At 49.8% G+C, this 19,876-nt stretch overlaps 1 protein-coding gene across 8 annotated transcripts; it reads left to right on the top strand.

Moving 5' to 3' along the window:
* Positions 1-645: 645 nt before the first annotated feature.
* On the top strand, positions 646-19,649 carry FBRS (fibrosin). Of its 8 annotated transcripts, none has more exons than XM_081835178.1 (18): positions 651-2,922; positions 6,396-6,569; positions 8,222-8,257; positions 8,817-8,846; positions 9,763-9,811; positions 10,447-10,855; positions 11,828-12,066; positions 12,678-12,877; positions 13,071-13,115; positions 13,291-13,386; positions 14,004-14,072; positions 14,155-14,184; positions 14,376-14,612; positions 14,781-14,913; positions 16,155-16,241; positions 16,335-16,418; positions 17,364-17,583; positions 18,091-19,649. In XM_081835178.1, the coding sequence occupies exons 1-18, from the start codon at positions 2,467-2,469 to the stop codon at positions 18,833-18,835; spliced, it is 3,339 nt and encodes a 1,112-aa protein (XP_081691304.1). In that variant the 5' UTR covers positions 651-2,466; the 3' UTR covers positions 18,836-19,649. The 8 variants fall into 8 exon arrangements, with proteins under 8 accessions (XP_081691303.1, XP_081691304.1, XP_081691307.1 ...); XM_081835181.1 differs by having other exon boundaries at positions 653-2,922; positions 10,450-10,855; positions 14,376-14,447; XM_081835179.1 differs by having other exon boundaries at positions 653-2,922; positions 10,450-10,855.
* Positions 19,650-19,876: the final 227 nt, after the last annotated feature.

Here is a 19,876-nt window from a genome sequence, read left to right as displayed (position 1 = left end):
TAACAAATGCTTTTTGAAATTCAGTGCAGGGCTATTGCTAGTGGAATAGTATCAAGGCTGAGAGATACCCCTGTAAAAAATCCCAGAGCAGTTCTGCCAGACAACGCAGACAATCCTCTACTGAATGAAGGGTTCAAAAAGTAGTACTTTATGCGGGAGCTTGGAAAGTAACAGTTCCCTTACGGGAGGATGGCATCACATGGTAGTGTTGTGACGTCATCAAGTTCTCCTTCGTCCTCAAGGGTCTGCTACAGCAGAGGCGTGTGGCGCCGAGCCCTATGACATCACGCGCTGGCGTTATAACATCACCGTGCGAGGTTGCTGCGAAGAAAGTATGACATCATTGCATCACGTTTGTCTCCGTGAAACCATGACGTCACCCTGCGGAGAACGGAAGTGACTCTGAAGGCGGGGGTGTTGGTTTAAGGGAACACCCTCCACCTCGAACAGTCTCCAAGGGGCGGGTGGGCGGAAACAGAGGCTAACCGAAGGGACTATTTCCTCTTCTTTTTCCAGCGGAGGGATTTTTTAAATGGTTCCATCAACGCAGAGGGCGGAGGGATATGACGCTGTGGGAGGAGTTGCGTGCCGTGCGCAGAGACGAAGGGGATCCGGCAGAGGCTGCTAGAGGGAGAGGGAGAGTCGGGGGGCAGCCGCGGAGACGGAGCGGGGAGGGGGCAAAGGACGGCCAGCCGAAAGGGCCCCCCACCCCGGCGCGAGGGGGACGGGAGCGCCACGCCAGCCCGCCTGCCGGCCTCCCTCCCTGCAGCCGGACCCTGCCAGCCAGCCAGCCACCCCTCCCCCATCCTTACTCACCTCACCGCTTCGGCCAATCAGCTGTGGGGGGGCCGCGACGATAGCGGAGGGTACCAGCCTCGCAGCCAATCAGCGCCAGGGGCTCGCGGGGCCGCTTGCCGCGAGCCTGGACGGAGGCGAAAAGGTGGGGTGAGTTGAAAAGCCCCCTCAACGGCCGGCGCTCTTAAAGGGACAGCTTGGGGGGGCCGCGAGAAGAGGGGGCACTTTCAGCCGGAGGACAACAACCCCCCCCCCAACCGCCAGCGCCTGTCAATGGATTTAAAGGGAGCCCGGCCCTCTTAAAGGGGAGTTCTTCTCGGGCCCTCATTGTGGCTGAGAGGGAGGGGTGGCCCTTAAAGGTGAAATTTGGGTTTCTCCGGAGGACCTTGAACGCTGGATCCTTAAAGGGCAGCGCAAGCTGACAAGGAGGAAAGAGAAATGCTTGGAGGGCTGTTCATTCCGGTCGTTGGGAGAGTCGGTGCCTGACAAGGGAGAACTTTAAATCCACATTCTTAAAGGGGAGGCCATGCTTTGGCAGGAAATGTGTGGCGGACTCAAAATCGAGCACTCTTAAAGGGGAAATTGAGACACAGAGATCCGGACCCTTAAAGGCAAGGTCACACCCTGTGGGAGGAATCCGGGAGGCCTCTTCTTCACGGACGGAGGTTCGCGAGGAGGAGGAGGAGGAGGAGGAGGAGGAAGGTGCCGCTTCCCGGGAAAGCAGAAGAGGAAGAAGAGATGGCCCCGCGGAGCCGCTTCCCTCGCGGGGAGCCCTCGGCCGAGCGGAGGAAGTGAGAGTTGCCCTCTGGGCGGAAGCCGCTTGCCATTGTTGGCAGGAGCCACCTCCGCAGTCTTAAAGGGGAGGCTGCCCAGGCTGGCAGCTCCGTCGGGGGCGAACCCCCAATTCCCCTGAGGGAAAGTCGAAAGTGACAGTTTCGCGGTTCATCTTCGGGGGGAAAAAAACCACACAGATAGGCACTTAAAGCAAAGGCTTCCTTCAACCTGCAAGAAAGTTGCCATGCGCTGGGGTTTGTTTTAAAATTGGGTTTTACAATCAAACAAATATATATAAATATATTTAAAGGCACACTGTGTCACAGTTGGAGGGATGTAAAACCCTTGTCCAAGGCGAGGGTGTTTTGACAGATTTCCTTCCTCACCCAAACAGGAGGCTCCATGTTAGAGAGATCTCTGTGCGCTGGCAGGGGCTGATTTTATGTAAAGGAAGAAAAAGTTATTGGATCACCTTCCGCTTCTTAGAGTTCTATGTTGAAAGTATTTAATTCTTTTTAATTTAATGGTCTTGCCTTTAAGACAAAGACCAAAAACAAGCAGAAAAAAACAGAAGTTGCCATCCCTGTCACTTGAGAGGGAATTAAACTTGAATGAAAGGAGAGTTGCTCTGACTTTCCCAGAGCAAAGAGGATCCTCTTGTGTGGGCTCTCTAAATGTAAATCAAGGAAAGGTTGCTGACAACTGTAAGGTGTAAAGTCCAAGGATTTTTTGTTTTGGCCACAAAATACAAAACCCCCTTTTTTTACGGAAAAGAAGAGGGGAGCCTCGTTCTTGCTTTTCCAAGTGGCATCTGTGGAAGAACAAGGGCTCATTTGAGAGCAGCTGCAATGCAACTGGCTGGGGAAGGGTGAAGAGTGTCCCCCCCCACCTCCTTGCATGTCTGCAGTATCCACAGGACACAACACGACACATTCTCTGTACCTCAAGGGGGGAACCATGGAAGGAACAGCGGCAGCTCCTGCCCCATGCTGGAGTGGGGGAGGAGGCAGCAGTAGCCGAACACGGAGGCAGCGGCGTTGCTCACGGCGGGACCGTGAGAGCCGCTGCACTCGCCGCCGGGGAGGCCGTCCTGGGGATGGGTCTCGTCGTGGCCTCTCGTCATCTTCATCTTCAGGATCGGACAGTGAAGGCCCCTCCCCACCTGCTCCTGTGGCACCTGGAAAAGGCCGCTCCCTGCAGCAGCAGCAGCGTCGAAGGCGGCGGCCCCTGCGGCGGCGGCGGAAGAGACCCTCTGGATCATCCTGCAGCCGCGATGAGGAGGAGGAAGAGGAGGAGGAGGATCTCATTGATGGCTTTGCCATTGCCAGCTTTGTCAGCCTTGAGGCACTTGAGGTGAGGAAGTGTCCCAATCTCTATCTGTGGGGTCTCACGGGCCTTTGTATAGTCTGGGTGCTGAGGTTGGCTGGGAGTGATTTTAGTTCTGCACGACCCTTAGAGCTGTGATACAGAAAGGAAGAAGAAAGAGGGAGAACCTTGGATTCTCTTGTCCCCATAATTCAGAAAAGACACTGGCTTCTGCTTCTGAGACTCCACGGGAAGAAGTCAGCTAGGATGGGGTGTGCCTGGAGAATAGGAGTAAAAACATATGTAAATACTAGTATATTTTAAGTGCAGCAGGTTGTTGTTCCCTTCCGCCCTCTCCCCTCTCCCTTTTGTCAGCATGGGATTCCCAAGTCAAGTGACAGTGATGGATCTAGTGGACAATCTGAGTTGCTCTCAGATAATAGCTGAAATTAAACAGATGTGGGTCCCTGATTGGTCTCTTGGATGGGAGATCCCTAGAAGTCCCTTATAAGAGCAGAAGAACTTAAAGCTATGATTGGTAGTGTTCAAGCCATCTAGCACAGGACAAAGGCAGACTGGTTGTTTGAACTTTAGTTTGTTCTACAAGCAGAAGCCAGTGGTGATATAAAAGGGAGCAAGACGGTCTCCTGTCTTGTCAATCATCTCAAATAGGGAACCATATGGATCCCTCAAATTAAACTGATTGACATGTGGGAGAAGGGGGGGGGAGCAGGTCTGTTTTCTGGTAAATTGTTGTGAGAAGAAATACCCTTTTGTGAGAGGCTGGAGGAGGAAGAAAGAGGGGGAGATGAGCTGCTGTCAGAGGAGTCTTCAGCACTTGAAATAAGATAAAATGGTTATTGACTAAAGGGAGCAACCATAGCTCTGAGCTGGTAATTTGTATATAAAAACTTGAGTTAAATCCCTAGTAGTACTGGCTAAATGTACCCATTGTCTGCCTTAGTATATATGCAAAGGTATAGTATGAGACATAAAGCAAAGGAGGCTTTAGTAAGCTCCAATCAGTGTGGTTTTGCTGTGAGTTTCTTAGTGTGTTGAAGTTATGGTCCCTTTTTCATGAATATTTCTCGGATTGGGATGTGGTCTAATAAACTCTGCATACCTTGGTGGGTGTGGGATTATGTGACTTCCGTAGGTGCTGATGTGTATCTCTCAGGTGACATGCAAAACATAGCTGCTTCACTTGCTGAAGCAGCAAAGGAGGCTCTGCTAAACACAGGAATGCTCCAGGCTGGACTGGCTTCACCTGCCTTTCCAGCTTGACAGGACTGGGTGAGGAGCTGGGCGTGAACACAGGTGCCTTTGCCAAACTCCAAAGGAATCCAGTGCATTGCTAAGAACTATTCACTCCACAGCCACAGAAAATCACAGGGGTGGAAGAGCATGCCTTGGTCTGACACTCTGCCACCCTGAGACTGGCTGTTTTCTCTGGATATAGTCCCAAACTTCTTATCTTCCTCTGAGGCCTTTCCTGTTTGTTGGCATCTCTCTTGAGCTAAGCCGATCTTCCCTAAGTTATCAGCTCTCCCCAATGCACTGAAGGTGACTTTCATTTCCCATAGTGGCCAGGTGAATGTCTGTTGACAAGACAGACTTCTTGGACTGTGCTGTGCAAATGCAGCATTCCAGATGCAACTGACCAGGCGAGGCAAGTGTTGTGTGTTTGCTGAGCTTTTCAGAAAATTTTATCAATTGCTGCTGGTTACAGTGGCGTGTGGTATGGCTAGCTTCATTTTGTTTGGATTTAGAAGATTGACTAAATTACATTTTTATCTCACCATTTTTCCAAGGAACTCATGGTATACTTGGTTCTACCCCCCTACACTATTTTAAATGATGTTTCATTTTATAGTTTTATCTGATTTTTATGTTTTGTAGTGTATCTTTGTAACCTCCTTAGAGAGACTATTGTAGTTAAGCAGTGTATAAATTGTTTAAATAAATAGATAGATAGATAGATAAGATTTGATTAGATTAGATTAGATAATCTTACCCTGCACATCTGGTCAGGCTAAGATCCTCAGGGACACCCTTGTTGTTGCGTGTTGCCAGGCTTAGTCAGTTATTATTTTGATATATCCCCGACCTTCATCCTGAAGTCCCAGGATGGGTCACAGAAGTTTAAAATACAACATTTGAAACTGTATTAAATGTCAGGGTAAAGAGGTGCATCTTCAGCTTATGACAAAAACTATATAATGAAGTTGCCAGATGCACCTTTGTGGGGAAGAAATTCCAGAGTTCAAAAGTTGCTCTCTCCTGGACCACCACCACCAGTTTCTGAGGGTAGTAGAACTACCAAGATGGTCCCTCTCTTGACCTTAACATCTGAGAGATTCTGTAGAGAAGGAGGCAGTCTTTCCAATATTTGGGGCTTAAGTTAAGGATTTTAAATATTAACGTGAGCACCGTGAATTGGTTCCGAAAATGAACTGGCAACCAGTGCAGCTGCTTTCAGACAGGGATTGTGCGAGATCTAAATGGAACTCCAGCCAGTAATCTGCCCACTGTGTTTGAAGTTTCTGGGTTGCCTTTAAGGGCAGTCTTCTTATGAAGCAAGATGGAAGAAGACCTTCTCTGCAGTGACACTCCATTGGTGGAATACCCTTCCTTCTCATTGATGGGTGGCAGTGTCTCTTTTTGGGTTTCATCATCAGCTGCAGACACATTTATTCATGCAGTCATTTTTAGAGTAGCAGTGCTTGGAGTAGGTATTGAGATATTGTATCTCTGCATTGGCTGCTGTTTTGGTTGACTTTTGATTAAATGTGGACTGGAAATATTTTAAATAAAAATTTAAATAAGAGAGATGGGCCCAAGGTCAACCAGTGAGGCTTTATAGCTGAGCAGAAATTTAAACTGAGACCCTCTGTGCTGGTTCAACACTCTGCCACTACACCATGTTGGCTCTCAGTCTGGCTCTATTCTCATAATGCTTAGCATATGGTTATAATTTATCACATTTTTATCCCATCCTTCTTTCAAAGAACTCAGGGTGATGTACATAGCTCCCCATTAACCCTTCTCATACAGTTACAAGGGTGAGAGGCAGTGACTTGACCCAAAGTTGAGCAGAAATGGGAGTTCAGCTCTTCTTGATCAAAGCCCAGTATACACCACACCAACTCTGGATATACTGGATATACACTTTGATCTCTTAATTTTCCATGGTTTGTGTAGAAGTATAAATTTCTACCATATCCGCACACTAATGTAAGAAGGGGTGTATGTTTTTTCTGAGTCCAGTCAGCCTGGTACAGATGATCAAGTAATTAACACACATAATTATTCCCACCTTCCCATTTATTATTATTACTATCATTGCTATTACTATATTATTATTATCATCATCATCATCATCATCATCATCATTATTTTATAGTTGCCTCTAGGGAGCTGAAATACATCCCAACATCCATCTGGGGTTAGCTTAGGGATTCCTGAGCTTTTCTGTGCTCAATATAGTTTTAATGCACACCTGCCTTGTCACCTTCCCACAGAAGGATGCTACCTTGAAGACCCCGGAGCGGCTGGAGCTTCGGATGAAGCATTCTGGAAAGAGAAAACGGGGAGAGGGGAACAACTCTGAGCCTGAGGATGAGGATGGGAGCTCAGAGAAGGGTCGCAGCCGGGAGAGAGCAGTGAGGAAGCGTACCAAGAAGCGGCACAAAGAGGTGAGACCCGTGGCTAAGGGGTTGGAAACTGCTTTTTATTGTGTTGCCTGCTGTCAAGCCTGCTTTTATATGCTCCCCCCATTTTGCAGGCTTAAGTTTAAATCTCTTAGGCAGCTAATTGGGTGACTTGTTGGGTTGGGGGAGAATGGACGTCAATTAGTATCGGTTGTGGCTGGTCTAGGACATGTTACCAACAGGATTCGGTTATCAAATAACTTTTTTTTATACACATGCTTGAAATTTGCTAGGTTTTGTTGTGCAAAAAGGCAAGCCTATAGCAGCAACTAAACTCTATAGTGCTGAATAAGTTGGCCTATAGTGCTGTATGTCTGGTGAATTTTTTTCTCTTTCTGAGTATGGCATTATGTTAAAAATATGGGTTGAGCAAGAGGCAAAATGAAAAGCTGCTAGAATTCAATGAGATTACATGAAAACGTTCTTCAGATCTTGAATACTAAGGCTAATTGCGAATTCAGGACATAAGGGAAACAGAGAGCTTAATGTGAACCAGAACATAGCATCCTACCTGGGCCAAGCCACTAAATCTGTAAAGCAGAGTTTATTTGAGCTTGTGCAGCATAGCTTTCCTTTGCTGTTAAATTACCATATTTTTCCTGTAGAAAAGGATTAAAAATAAAGGATTCCAAGTACTAGGGTATAGCCCTGAGACAGGTTGAAACTCAGCACGTCTGCTAGCTGACAGCAACAGAGCAGGAGCAAAGTTGCCCTCAGAAAGTGGGACTCCCTCCACAGGAGGGCTTGTGGTTTATTTATTAGAGGGCTTTCTGTTGTGTTGTTGAATCTCCAAATGGCAGATGAGTTTTGGTGACATCAGCAATGACGCTGCATCGACACGGTTGGAAATATTACTAATAATTTGATTTGAAGAGGGAGACAAATCCCAACCCAGCAAATTTGCTCTTGGCATCCTCAAAATGCCTAATAAATTTAGAGCAAATAGTGGAGCGGTGGGCATGTTTGGACAATCATATAAACTGAGATATGAATGAGTCCTGTGCATCTGCATTCAGGTGCCTGGCTTCTTCCTTTGCTGAAGCTGGAAAACAAGCCAGGAAGTATTGGCTAACCATAGTTTCACGTTGCAACTGAACTAGGAAATGCTGGTCAATGGCTTCTGAAAAATCTAGGCTATGAAACCAAGATTTAAAGTTGGTTTAATACTTGAGTTGTTTTCGAAGTTATTAACTATAATTTCCTGGTTTGGCCATCATGGGATATTATAGTTAACTGATCTTCCTGTCTTGTTCATTTGCACAAAGGGAGGAGTGAAGTGACTGCATGAGGAGGAAAGAGACTCGTTCATATCTCAGCTTTTTAAGCTGAGATGATCATCTGAATGCAGCCAAATTGTGTCTGTGTGTAGCATGCCAGCCAGAATCTCCTCATCTTTGTGGAATACTCAGCATGTGATTCTAAGGAGGACACATTTTTTCTTTTATTTTCAGTATTGCTCTTAAAATCTTATTACTCTCCTGACAAAACAAGGATGCTTTCTCTTAATTTTTTATCTTTGGGATTTTTAAAAAAATCTTTGGGATTAACAGCCTCCTATCCTTCTGAGTCTAATCTATCTTTCTTTATTTTCCTCTCTCTGCCCCCACCCCCGGCCAACCTTTATTTTCTTTTTCCAGCCTTCTCTCCAATCCTACCTGGAAACTGGATATATAGTAAGTGGGCAATGTATAAGCATTCCTCTCCCACACCCCTGCTCTCTTGGTTTGGGCTTTAGTTTTCATTAGTGGTGAGCCCTGGCTGCACACAGCTTCACAGGGCACTGTTTTAGCTTCCCAAACATTATTTCCTTGGCATCCTTTCCCACCTGTGAACTGGAGCAAGGGTGTGTGTGTGTGTGTGTGTGTTGTAAATGGCCTCCAGGAGATCTGTAACTAATCCTCTCCACTTGGTGCTAAACCATGGGAGATGCTGGTCCCTTGGAGAGTGAGAAGGCACCAAGGCTTCTTCCTTAATCTCTGATGGATTCAGTCGTGCTTCTGTGCAATGATGCCTGCCTGCATGAGTTCTTTGCATTTGATTCTGTTCCCCTCTGAGGCCTTGGGTGGTCCATGGGTTTGGGGTATCAGAATATCAGTCTTTCCATGTGCCATAAAATCCTACCATAAGTCTTCTGCTGACCAGCATTGTGGTGGGGGGGGGTGTGCCACTGAGGAGCATTTCCAGTTTGCTGTACTGACGGACTTCCTTCTTTCTTTCATTCTCCTTTTGCAGTGTGATACAGAAAGTGACCCAGAGGAGCAGGTAGGCATTGACCCCACCCTGGTCCTGTAATTTGCCAGGCTTCACTTGTGACTGCCACATCACTTGACACTTGTATGGGAGTTTTGGGGCAGGGCAGATATTGCAAAATGGACCCAGCAATTTGGAAAACGCCAAGGTCCAGTTTCTCTGCATGCTGAGCCACATGGGATCCAATTCTCCATATTTCTCATCCCACGCAAATGTTGGTGTTGTGAATACTTGAACCACATGTGGTGTTAAGGTGCTGTGGAAAATGTGCAGACATTGGGCCTTTATTTATCTTATTTTATTAATGATTTGTCTTCCACATGAGTCTCAAGACAATTTACATAAAAACAACTAAAAATAGCTTTGAAACCTGTACACAAAACAACAAAAGGTATGTTTAAAACCAATATGGAATAAATACCTTTTCACCTGGCTGGAAAAGCTTGTCAAAACAAATGTCATAAATTGCTTTCCAGAAAGTACAAATAGTGAGCAGCTGCCATATCTCTCTGAGAGTTACCATGGAGCAAGCTTCTGATATGTTAGGGACTTCAAGGGGACACTTTTGCAGAATACAGTGACCTATCTTGGTATATAAGGGCAGCAGGTCAAAATGAGCACTTTGAATTTACTTGGAAGAGTTAGGAGGCCAGCATTTGTCAACACTAGCATAATAATTTCCCAGAGGCAAGCAACTGTGTTCTGCACCAACCGTAGAAGTAGTGACTAGAAGTAGCAAATCTGTCCTTATTTGCATGACAAGCTACTTCCATTGCTTGCTTCAGAAAAAAACATCATTTGTGTCCTTCAGAAGCTTCCTGACTGCTTTTCAAGTTGGCCTCAAAACAATTTGAGATAGTGCATATTTTGTGCTGAATTGTCTTCTCTTGACTAAATAATGAGTGCCCTGTTTTTCTTGTCTCTGTAGGCCTCCGTTGATGACCTCGAACAGTCATTCACTGTCTCAACCAGCAAAGGTGGGTTTGAGTGCACAGGGTGGGGGCTGCTGGTCAGAGTAGAAAATACTGGCCTAGATGGACAAATAGTCTAGCTTCCTTTAATGTATATTCACAACCATATTCCTATTAGCATCACTGAGACTGCGCTCTTGTCCAAACACCAAGGTGCCAGAAAGACTCTTAATAGACAGCATGGTATTCTGGTAGGAGTCACTTGCACTGAGTTTCCTTTCCTCTGCCTCATCACATTTCCTGTGGTGTGCTGGGAGCAGATAAGCTGCACTGGATTGTTTCTGTTTTTGAAAGCTAATATAAGCTTTTTGAGTAATAGCAACACTTAATATCTATTCATGCTAAGTGCTTGAAGTACTGTGACCAGGTGGGCCTCCTCTCCAGGTGTGTTTTCTGCTCCCTTTGTGTTTGCTGTTTCCTAGAGTTTTTAGGGTCCAATTGCTTAAGAATAGTTCCTTCCTCCACCCCCAAAAGGATTCTTTGAAATAGATTGTGACACAGCCCCTCTCCTGCTCAACAGGACATGTGGCTGATTTGCCGAGCCAGGGAGTCTATGGCTCAGCAAGGATTGAACCAACAGTTCAAAGTCTACTCACCTGGTACTCTCAACCTCTGTTTTTTCTTTCTGTTTCTGCCCCCAGCAGCCTCGGGACCCATTGGTGCATTAAATGGGAGCTGTGAAGCCAAACTCTCTGTGATCCCTAAAGTCTCTGGCCTGGAGCGGAGCCAGGAGCGTAATTATGAGGCCGACCGGGACCCCCTGCTAGTGCCTTTCCTGCCCAAGGAGCCCCCTTCTCAGGCAGCCGCAGCCCCCGCTCCAGCTCAGGCCTTGCCCCCCAGTCCTCCCGCCCCACCTCCCACCAGGACAAGGGCTCAGACGCCTAATGCTGTTCGCGGGACACCCCAACCCAAAGGCCAGCTGCCTCCGATGCCTCAGGGGGGAGCCGTCCCCCACAACCTCACCCAGAGCCAGCTGCACATGAAGGTACCGCCCTTTGCCAGTCAGACGCAAGCGCCATACGCTGTAGGGCTGGATCTCAGCACCGGAGGGTGAGTCCCAGTGCACTTTCTCTCTCTGTTTCTCATTCTCGCTTTCCCTCTTCCCTCTATTTCAAGCTTTTTCATGTTCCTCTTACTTGTCTTCCTCTCCATTTTTTGTCCCCTCTCCCTTTGCTTCCCCCTGCCTTTGACCCGTCACTCGTCATCCTCCTCCTTGTCCCCTTCAAGCAGTTTCCCTTCTATCCTTTGTGTCTTATTAATAATAACACTTTGTAGAGCACTCATAAGGGTTTTTTATTTTCAAATCACTATTTACATCTCTATAAAGTAGGTCAGTATTGGCATCCTTATATTCATCCCTATATTGCATATTGCAACTGGGTTGAGTGGAGCTGATGGGGGAGAGAGAGATGCTTGCCAAAGGCCACCTCTGGCAGAGGCAAGATTTGAACTGGGACTTCCTGGGCCCCATTTTGTGACTACTCAGTGCATGTTGGCTGCACTCACCTCTTCCCCCACATTTTCTCTCCTTCTCTTACTCATTTTTTTTCTCCTTGAGTGTTGCCATTTATCCTCATTTTTTATTACAGAAAACGTTTTATTCTTTCTTTGCAACTGACATTACTGCACTCACTTGGAAGATAATCGATTTGGCAATATTAAAGTGCAGGTGTGTCCCAGCTTGACTTGGCAGCCTAAACACCTATAATGAGTAATCCTTTATGTAGGATTACTTCGAATAGAAGACCCTCTATCTCTGGCTTGTCTTCGCAACAGCCCAGTGAGGCCTGTTGTTGTTGTTTCCTTTTTGCTGACTAGGGACTTCTGGTTGGGCAAACCTTGTATTCAAGCCCCCCTACTCCCCCCCAATTGAATCCATTGCTGAGTTGAGATTTGAACCCAAGCCTCCTGGGTCCAAGTTCAGTGCTCTCTTTAGTGCTTCTGTGCTCTTCTGGCTTCCATCGTTACTCTGTCTCTTCCTGACTTCCCCACTCCAAATTTATTTTTCTCTCCCTTTTTCAGGTGCAGCCGCGGCGCAGCTCACCCCAAGCCCATTCTCCCTCCATGCTCCCCCTCTTCCTCTCAGCTCCCTCACCGGCCCTCCACCCCCTCGCTGGCCCTGCCTCCCCACGCCTTTCCGCCCACCCTTCGGCCCCCTTCCCACCACCACCCAGGCATGTTCACCCCCTCGCCTGGCCTCCCACCGCCACCCCCGCTGCTTCAAGTTGCCGGGCACCCAGCTGCAGCCGCTGCCATATCTGGTAAGAGGGACTTGGCGGGAGGGGTGTGGCTGAGTGTGATCTGTGGTCTTGGGGAAGATGGTCAGGGGCTATGTAGAAATGAGAAGGGATGAGAAAGTGGGGCATAGGCTAAGAAAATAGAAGGTTACTTTCATATTTTTCATGTTTTATGATAACTTTAGAACCCAGAGAACTCTGTGTAAAAAAAAAATTTGTAGCCCTTGTGGTGGCGGCGGTTGGGGCTGGGGAGAAAGAAATGTGTGGATATACAAGGGCAACATGAAGCAGAAAGGAAAGGCTGGAAGTTGGGGCAGGGGAGGAGGAAAATAACTGCCAGGGCAGATATACGAAGGGTTTCACTTGAGTGTAGCAGTGCCAGCTTCGAAGGTGTAATGCTTATTGGCAGAAAGCCTTGGCAAGAAGAGGAAATATCTGGGGTCTAGCCTAGAGAAGCACTTCCAGAAAAACTGGGAGTTTCTGTAGGGCAGGGCTCTGTGGCTCTAGTGAGTTGTACGGGTGAGGTGATTTGGGGTGGGTGAGTGTCAAATCTTTTCCACGCTCGCTTCCTTTCCTTGCTGGCTCCACACCCCAAGCAACTTGCTGTCGGGTGACTTGATCTTCTACCTCCCCAGAACAAGAACTAATCCGCCAAGACCTGAGTTCGCGCTTCCTCACGGCCCAAGGCGGCGCCGACATGGGGGCTGCTGCCATCCGCCCGCTGGCCTTCCAGTTCCACCAACACAACCACCAGCACCAGCACACCCACCAGCACACCCACCAGCACTTCACCCCTTTCCCACCAGGCATGGTGCCCACAGCCAGTCCAGCCATGGTGAGTGTAGTCCTGGTAAGATTGCTGGGAGAAAGGGAGGGTGGGCATTGGGAACCATGGCCCCAGGTTGCTGCATCCCCTCCCTAGTGTAGGACTGAGCTTGTCAGTGAGAGCTAAGATGATGCGCAGGATGGGATTCTCCCCTCAGAGTTTTCTCACTTCTTGCTTGTGCCTCTCTCTTCCTCTCTCGCAGTATGAGAAATACCCAGGCAAGATGGAAGGGCTCCTGCGGCACAATGTAAGTGCGGCTTTCTTGGAGTAGGGAGCGCCCAGGGGGTTGACCTGTTGGCAGGGGGACCCAAGGAAGCTCTGAGAGTTGTGTGTCCTGAGGAAGGAGCAAACACCCCCTTCTTTCCCTTCCCGCCTTGGTTTTCTCTGGGTGGCGCTTCCATTGCTTTCTCTTCTTCTTCCAGTTTTATGCCGCCTTCCCCCCAACCGTGTCGGGGATCTCCCCGGTCCTGCCTCCCGCTGTGACTTTTGGCTCCCTGCAGGGGGCGTTCCAACCTAAGGTGAAGCCTCCAGACATAGTAGACAAATGGGCTTTTCTGTTCTTTTTATCTTGGAAGGGGGGAAGTTCTAGAATTCAGGGCTCCTGGGTTCCCCCTCCCCAACCTCCTGGTGGATTTTTAGCAGGGAGGGCGGAGGGCCAGGACTCCTGGGGAATCTATGTGAAGAGTTGGGGGAGCAGAGTATGGGGATGCGGGGAGCCAGGGTTACTGGGGAGAAGTGGAGCCCCAAAGCTTTTGAGCATGAAGAGCAGGTGCTTGGACTCTTGGGTTCATCTGCTGGCTCTGGGAAAGAAGTGGGGCCGAGGGGAGCATCCCTCGTGATTTGGAGAGCATGCCTGTGTGTGTGTGTGTGTGTCCTGCATGGCCTGCATGGAGTGGCATTCTCCCCTCGTCCTGAGGTGGACAGGGAGGCTGGGAGCCAGAGCTCCTCAATAGCTGGGTTGGAGAGCCAGGATTCTATGTGGAAAACAGAGAAGGCGGAGTGCAAGAATGGATTTCTGACCTCTGCCAAGAGGATTGCACGATTCTCTGTGTGCTTGGGAGAGGGATCTGAATGTGGAGAGAGGAGAGTTCTCCTCAGCAGCCTGTCTCCTCCTGACCCACTGTTTCTTCCCCAGAGCACTAACCCTGACCTGCCATCCCGGCTGGGGGCTGTCCCACCTACCTTGTCCCAGAAAGGCACTCAGGTGAGTGTGCCATCTGTATAGGGGGCGGGGCAGTGTGGAAAGGATGACTAACCCCCCACTTGGCTTTTCTGTCTCCTTTCAGCTCACCGATCCCTTCAGGCCGACGCTAAGAGTGAGTAACCCTGGGACCCCTCCTGGACACGGTGTAGTGGGGTGGCTGCTCGGGGTAGCAAGGACTAGCGATGGCTGACCCCACAGGGGGCGGCGGTGGGGAGAGGGGCTCAAGTCAGGGTGTAGGGCAGCTTGTGCCTGGCCCAGCAGGGACATAACGTACAGAGCTGATGGTTCCCCCCTCTCTCGTAGAAGCCCGGGAAGTGGTGCGCCATGCACGTCCGTGTAGCATATATGATCCTGCGGCACCAGGAGAAGATGAAGGTAGGGTGGGCCTGCGCCACCTCCCCCCTCCGCCTGCATACAGTGACGGGGTGTGGCGCAGCTCCTGCTGGTAGCCGCCAGAGGGTCGCTGCAAGCAACGGGAGAAGCCTCTCCCATTCTGCTCTTCTGATGTCTGTGCTGGACCCTGGATGCAAGGCGGGGTCTGTGAGTCTGGGATAGGAGGCGGGTAAACGGGAACCGCAAGACCAGAGCCTGGGGCTGGGCAGGAGCAGGAGGTGTCCCTGCCAAAGAGTGGGCTGCGGAGGCTGCTGTGAATAGCGTGCCAGGCCTGGTTGCTCAAGGGGGGCCTCTGTATCCTTTATTTCCTCTCAGCTGGTGCAGGGTGACCCCCAGAAATTGGACTTCCGGAACGACCTTCTCACCGGTTTGCCTGGGACGGGAGCCTTTGGCAGCCTGCCTCACAGCCAGGAGCTGGCACGCCCAGCCACTCTCTTCACAGCCTCAGGTAAGTGCCTTACTCCCCATCCTGCAGTTTAATAATAATAATAATAATAATAATAATAAGAAGAAGAAGAAGAAGAAGAAGAAGAAGAAGAAGTAGTTATTATTTATACCCCGCCCATCTGGCTGGGTTCCCCCAGCCACTCTGGGCGGCTTCCAACAAAATATTAAAATACAGTGGTCTGTTAAACATTAAAAGCTTCCCTGAACAGGGCTGCCTTCAGATGTCTTCTGAATGTCAGGTAGTTAGTTGTTTATCTCTTTGACATCTGATGGGAGGGCGTTCCACAGGGTCGGTGCCACTACCAAGAAGGCCCTCTGCCTGGTTCCCTGCAACTTGACTTCTCGTAGCAAGGGAACCGCCAGAAGGCCCTCGGCGCTTGATTCTTAAAAGGCCGAGGGCACTCTATAACCCAGCCTGCCAGATTTCTGGGTCTCATGCAAACTCTGTGGACACTCTTTCCCTTCTATGGTACTTGGAGGCTCCCCTAGAACTATGCCAGTAATGACAGTGAGCTTTTTGAGGGACCCAGTGTGCAGGATTTCAAGGGTGGTTTTTCCCCCCAGGTAGCCCTGCCTGTGAAATGTGAACAGGTGTGCCCTGCCATTTATATGGTTGCGTCAAGGCAGCTAAAAAAGACAGTAAAAAAGATTACATGCTGCTTAGATTATTGGTAGTGACAAGGGACTCTTAACTCCAGCTTATGTTTTTGGGAGCCCAGCATCCTCTACCTGAAAGATTGTATCTCCTTGTATTAACCAACCCAGATGTTGAGATCCTCAGGGGAGCACCTTCTCAGTCCCATCAACATCAGAAGCACAGTTGGTGGTGACGTGAGGGAGAGCCTTTTCTTTGGCTGCTCCTAGATGGTGGAATTCCCTCCCAAGAGAATTTAGCTTGGTTCCTTCTTTGTATCCTTCTGCCAGCAGGCGAAGATGTTCCCATTCAAACAGGCTAAGGTGCAGACAATGCTGATCACTTTGCCACTGTCAGGGCAAACTGCATTTTAACTGCTGGTTTGAAATGGGTTCTAATCGATTTTCACTATTGTTTTTAACTAGTTTGTTTTTACTACTTAGTATGTTGTAATGATATTTTTTAATGTTCGAAGCTGCCTTGATCCCAACTTAGGGAAAAGGCAGGCTATAAATATGTTAAATCATGTCAGTAACCTTGAGGTGCACCCCCTTTTGTCAATCCCAGCATCTCGACCATTAACTTTTCTTCATGCTTCTGTCCTGCAGGTGCCATCCACCACCCAGGCAGTGGCACATCATTTGGTCCTGCCGGCACCCCTCATGGCTCTTTCCTCAGCCCCAGCCCCCACATTGGTAAGAGCTGGCGCACCAGAATGCCAGGGCCGGTGGGGCAGGACCCAGCATCTTCCATACGATTGTTCACTCCTCTGCTCGCCTCTTTTCCAGATCCCTTTGGCAGGCCCCCCAGTTTTGCCTCCCTCGGTGCGCTCTCCAATGGGGCTTTTGGGGGCCTGGGCAACCCATCTTTCAGTGAGTATCGTTTGGGGGTTAGGGGCATAAAATCTGTAATTAATGGGGCCAGAATGGTGTTCTCTAGGCTGACTTACAGACAGGGATTTGAACACAAGACTCTTTCCTTTCCTCTTACTCCACCCTCTACTCTTACAGCTGGAGAAGTAACCCAGGAAACTTGGTTTCCCATCCCAGCCCTTGCAGCCCCATTATGAAGAACTGGAGACAGAAAATCCTGGGTTCTAAGTTGTCATTTCAAGGCTAAGGCTTTACACCTCTTCCTTGCAAACTTGAAGCTGTTAGGACTGATCTAAACTTTCAGAAAAGCAAATGGGGCAATACCTGGGCTGGGGCAGGAGTGGAATAGGGAGACAAAGTCTGCCCTTAGGAAACTCAAACATTAGGAGAAGCCCAAGTTAGAACCTGTGTCCTTGGTATGCTGGCTTCCTTCATGCAGAAAGTTTTGTTTGTGAGAAATCATTCATATGTGTGATGCATCCCCCCCCAATTCACTAGCAGCATTTGGGAGGGGGCTATTTCTGAATGATTGCATGCACGAGCTCTTATTTATGCTCTTTTCACTATGGTGCAGTGTTCATCAGTGGTCTAGACATGATGGCTAAGCTCTACCTCCATAGTCGGAGGCAGTAATGCTTCTAAATACCAGTTGCTAGAAGCCACAGAAGGGAGAGTGGTCTTGTGCTCACTTCCTGCTTGCTGGTTTCCCACAGGCGTCTGGTTGGCCAGTGTGAGAACAGGGTGCTGGACTAGGTTTGCCATTGGCTTGATCCAGCAGGCTCTTTTTATATTCTTATTCCAACTTGGGGACCTAGTTGCCCCCACACTTCTTACCTGGGTGAGCCCATCTGCCTGGGGCTTTTGAGGACCCCGCTGCAAAGGTGCCATGGGGACAGCAGTGTTTTCTGATGTGCCAGTTCCAATCTTTCTTCTTTCCCCTCCCAGACTCAAGTGCTGTCTTTGGGCAGAAGGACAGTCCCGGAGCTCCATCCTTCCCTAGCCCCCATGAGGCATGGAACCGCTTACACCGCACACCCCCTTCCTTTCCCACCGCCCCAGCCTGGCCCAAAGGTGGGGCTGGAGATGGGGCTGAGCGTGGAGGAACCCAGCACGAGAAGGAGAGCGAGAAGCCAGAAGGGCCAGTGATCAAGGATGAAAAGGACAGGTAAGAGGCGGGACACAGAGGTGATGACAAGGGGGTCAAGGCTGTTCCTGGATGAAGAGTGAATGGAGTTTGATACAGTGGAACCTCTGTTTTTGAACGTAATCCATTCCAGAAGACGGTTTGACTTCTGAAACGTTTGAAAACCGAGAATCAATGGGCAGTCTGCAAAACCCATTAAAAACATGGAAAAACTTGCAGTGGAAGCCGTTCGACTAACCAATGCGCATTCAAAAACGGAAGCAATTACTTCCAGGTTTTCGGTGTTCAGGTTCTGAATTGTTCTGCTTCTGAGATGCTCGAAAACCGAGGTTCCACAGTATTCAGGAGAGGGAGGGCAGTTGCTGTTCTTTGGGACTCTATAGGTATGGGTCGAGTAAGAGGCAGTTGGGCCAGCCCAGTATGACAACTAAGGGGTCTGCATAAGGCTGGCTGACAGTACCAGGTTGTGGAGAGTGACTTTTTCCTACCCCCAACACAAACTTTCTTTTGCCTGTGTATGTGTTTCAGAGATGCCCTCTTCTCGCGCCATCCACTGCGTGCCTCTCCAGCTACTCCCACCCCAAAGAACCTAGCATTGGCTCACGAGGAGCCCCCAGGCCGGTCACACATCCCAGCGGAGCGTGAGCATCGCTACGGAAGCCCGGCAGGTTCAGGCCACGCCTCCCGCTCCCCTTACCCAGAGCTGCCTCTGAAGAAGGAAGTGAAGGTCAAGGAGGAGCCTGAGTTGACGGGCTTCGAGGGGGCGCTGCGCACAGGGCCTCCCTTCCACAGCACCCTGCATGTTTCCCACCCCCTGGGGACGCTGGCTGTGTTTGAGAGACCCCAGACTGGAACTGGCGGAAGCGTCTCCCCATACCTGGTTGCTGCCCCGCCCTCAGCTGCCTCCTATGCTGCGCTCGAAGCCTGGCGCGAGCCCTATCACCGGGGGCTAGAGCTGCACCCGCTACAGCGCCTGCCCCGCTACCTGGAGACCCCATCGCCTGCCGCCACTGCCGCTGAGGACTACGAACGGGCCCGGTTATATGGCCTGGCGCCCCCACCCCACCCCAGCCTCATGGCCTATCCCCGCCACCCAAATGGGCTACTGGCAAAAGCCACCCCTGCTGCGGCTGCCGCTGCGGCTGCTGCCGCTGTAGGACTGCTGAGCGCCCCCCCGCCTCTCATCCCTGCTTCGAATGCTCGGCCCTGCTCCCCCCGCCGTGCTCCTGACATCCGGGAACTGGCAGCCTACAAGGACCGGGACTCCAGATAATGGTCTCTGGGACATGTGTGCACCTCTATCAAGCAGCTTCCCTTGTCTCCAGTGGACTGGTGGGGTCAGCGTGAGCCCTGGGCAGAGAAACCGAGCCCCCCATCCCCTTCCTGTCAGGCAGGGATAAGAGTGCAGCTTCTTGCTGCCTTAACCTGAGTAGCACCCAGCCACCCCTCCCACAAGGACTTTCGCCTCCTTCAGCTATGAATAGTTGGAACCTCTTCCAAGCTCAGGTTGGGGCTTAAGAGATACGGGGTGTGATGTCTCTGTTTTAGAGGTGTTTGTGGCGGAGGGAGGGCAGGAGTCGAGGGGCTGGTGTGCCCCCGGTTTTGGGTCCCGGTTTCTTCCCAGATCCCTCTTCCTAACAGGTTTTGTGTCTGCTTCCAGTATTCCTGCTGGGCTGAAATGGCTCTGGGGCGTGTTCTTCTCCCTCAATGGACTGATGGGAAAGCTGCTTTCAGGGGAAGGGGGAGGGCTGTATCTTGGGGCACCTCCCCCTGCCAGGCAGTGTAAATATTTATATATTCTGCCCCAAGCAGGTGGGGGAAAAGGTTTTTTGTACATTTATAAAAGGTTTGAGATTGTGATTTTAAAAGTGACTTCTCCCTCTTCTCCTGTCCTCCCCCCACGGCTCCCCTTGTTTTTACTGTACTGCTCTTTTCTATACCTGTATCCGCACCCTCTCCACCTCCCGGTCCCTTTCCTCCTTCTGTAATTGATCGGAAAGGTGCAGTGAGGAGGGTGCAATGCACTTGTCCAGTGCCCCTTTTCTTCCCCAGGTTGGTTAATTAAACCCCAAACTGGTGCTTCTGGATTCCTCGGTGTGTGCGTGTGTGTCTTTGGATGGCTGGCGGGGAGGAGGGCAGGAGGAAGAGGAGGGGAAAGCACAAGACCTCTACAATCTTTCTCACTTGAATCCTGGGTGTTTAGCCCCATCTGTTGCAAGCAGGACACTATTAGATTACAACTGGAGCTCTGGGAAAGGGAGGCTGGCACCCTGGACGAGTATAATTTTTGTAGCCCTTTAAAAGATGAAAGGGA

Source organism: Podarcis erhardii (genome assembly GCF_964252035.2).
Source record: "Podarcis erhardii genome assembly, chromosome: 13".
Classification (NCBI taxonomy): Eukaryota; Metazoa; Chordata; class Lepidosauria; order Squamata; family Lacertidae; genus Podarcis; species Podarcis erhardii.
The sequence above is the reverse complement of the archived record's forward strand: the minus strand, read 5'-3'. Positions and strand labels throughout refer to the sequence as shown.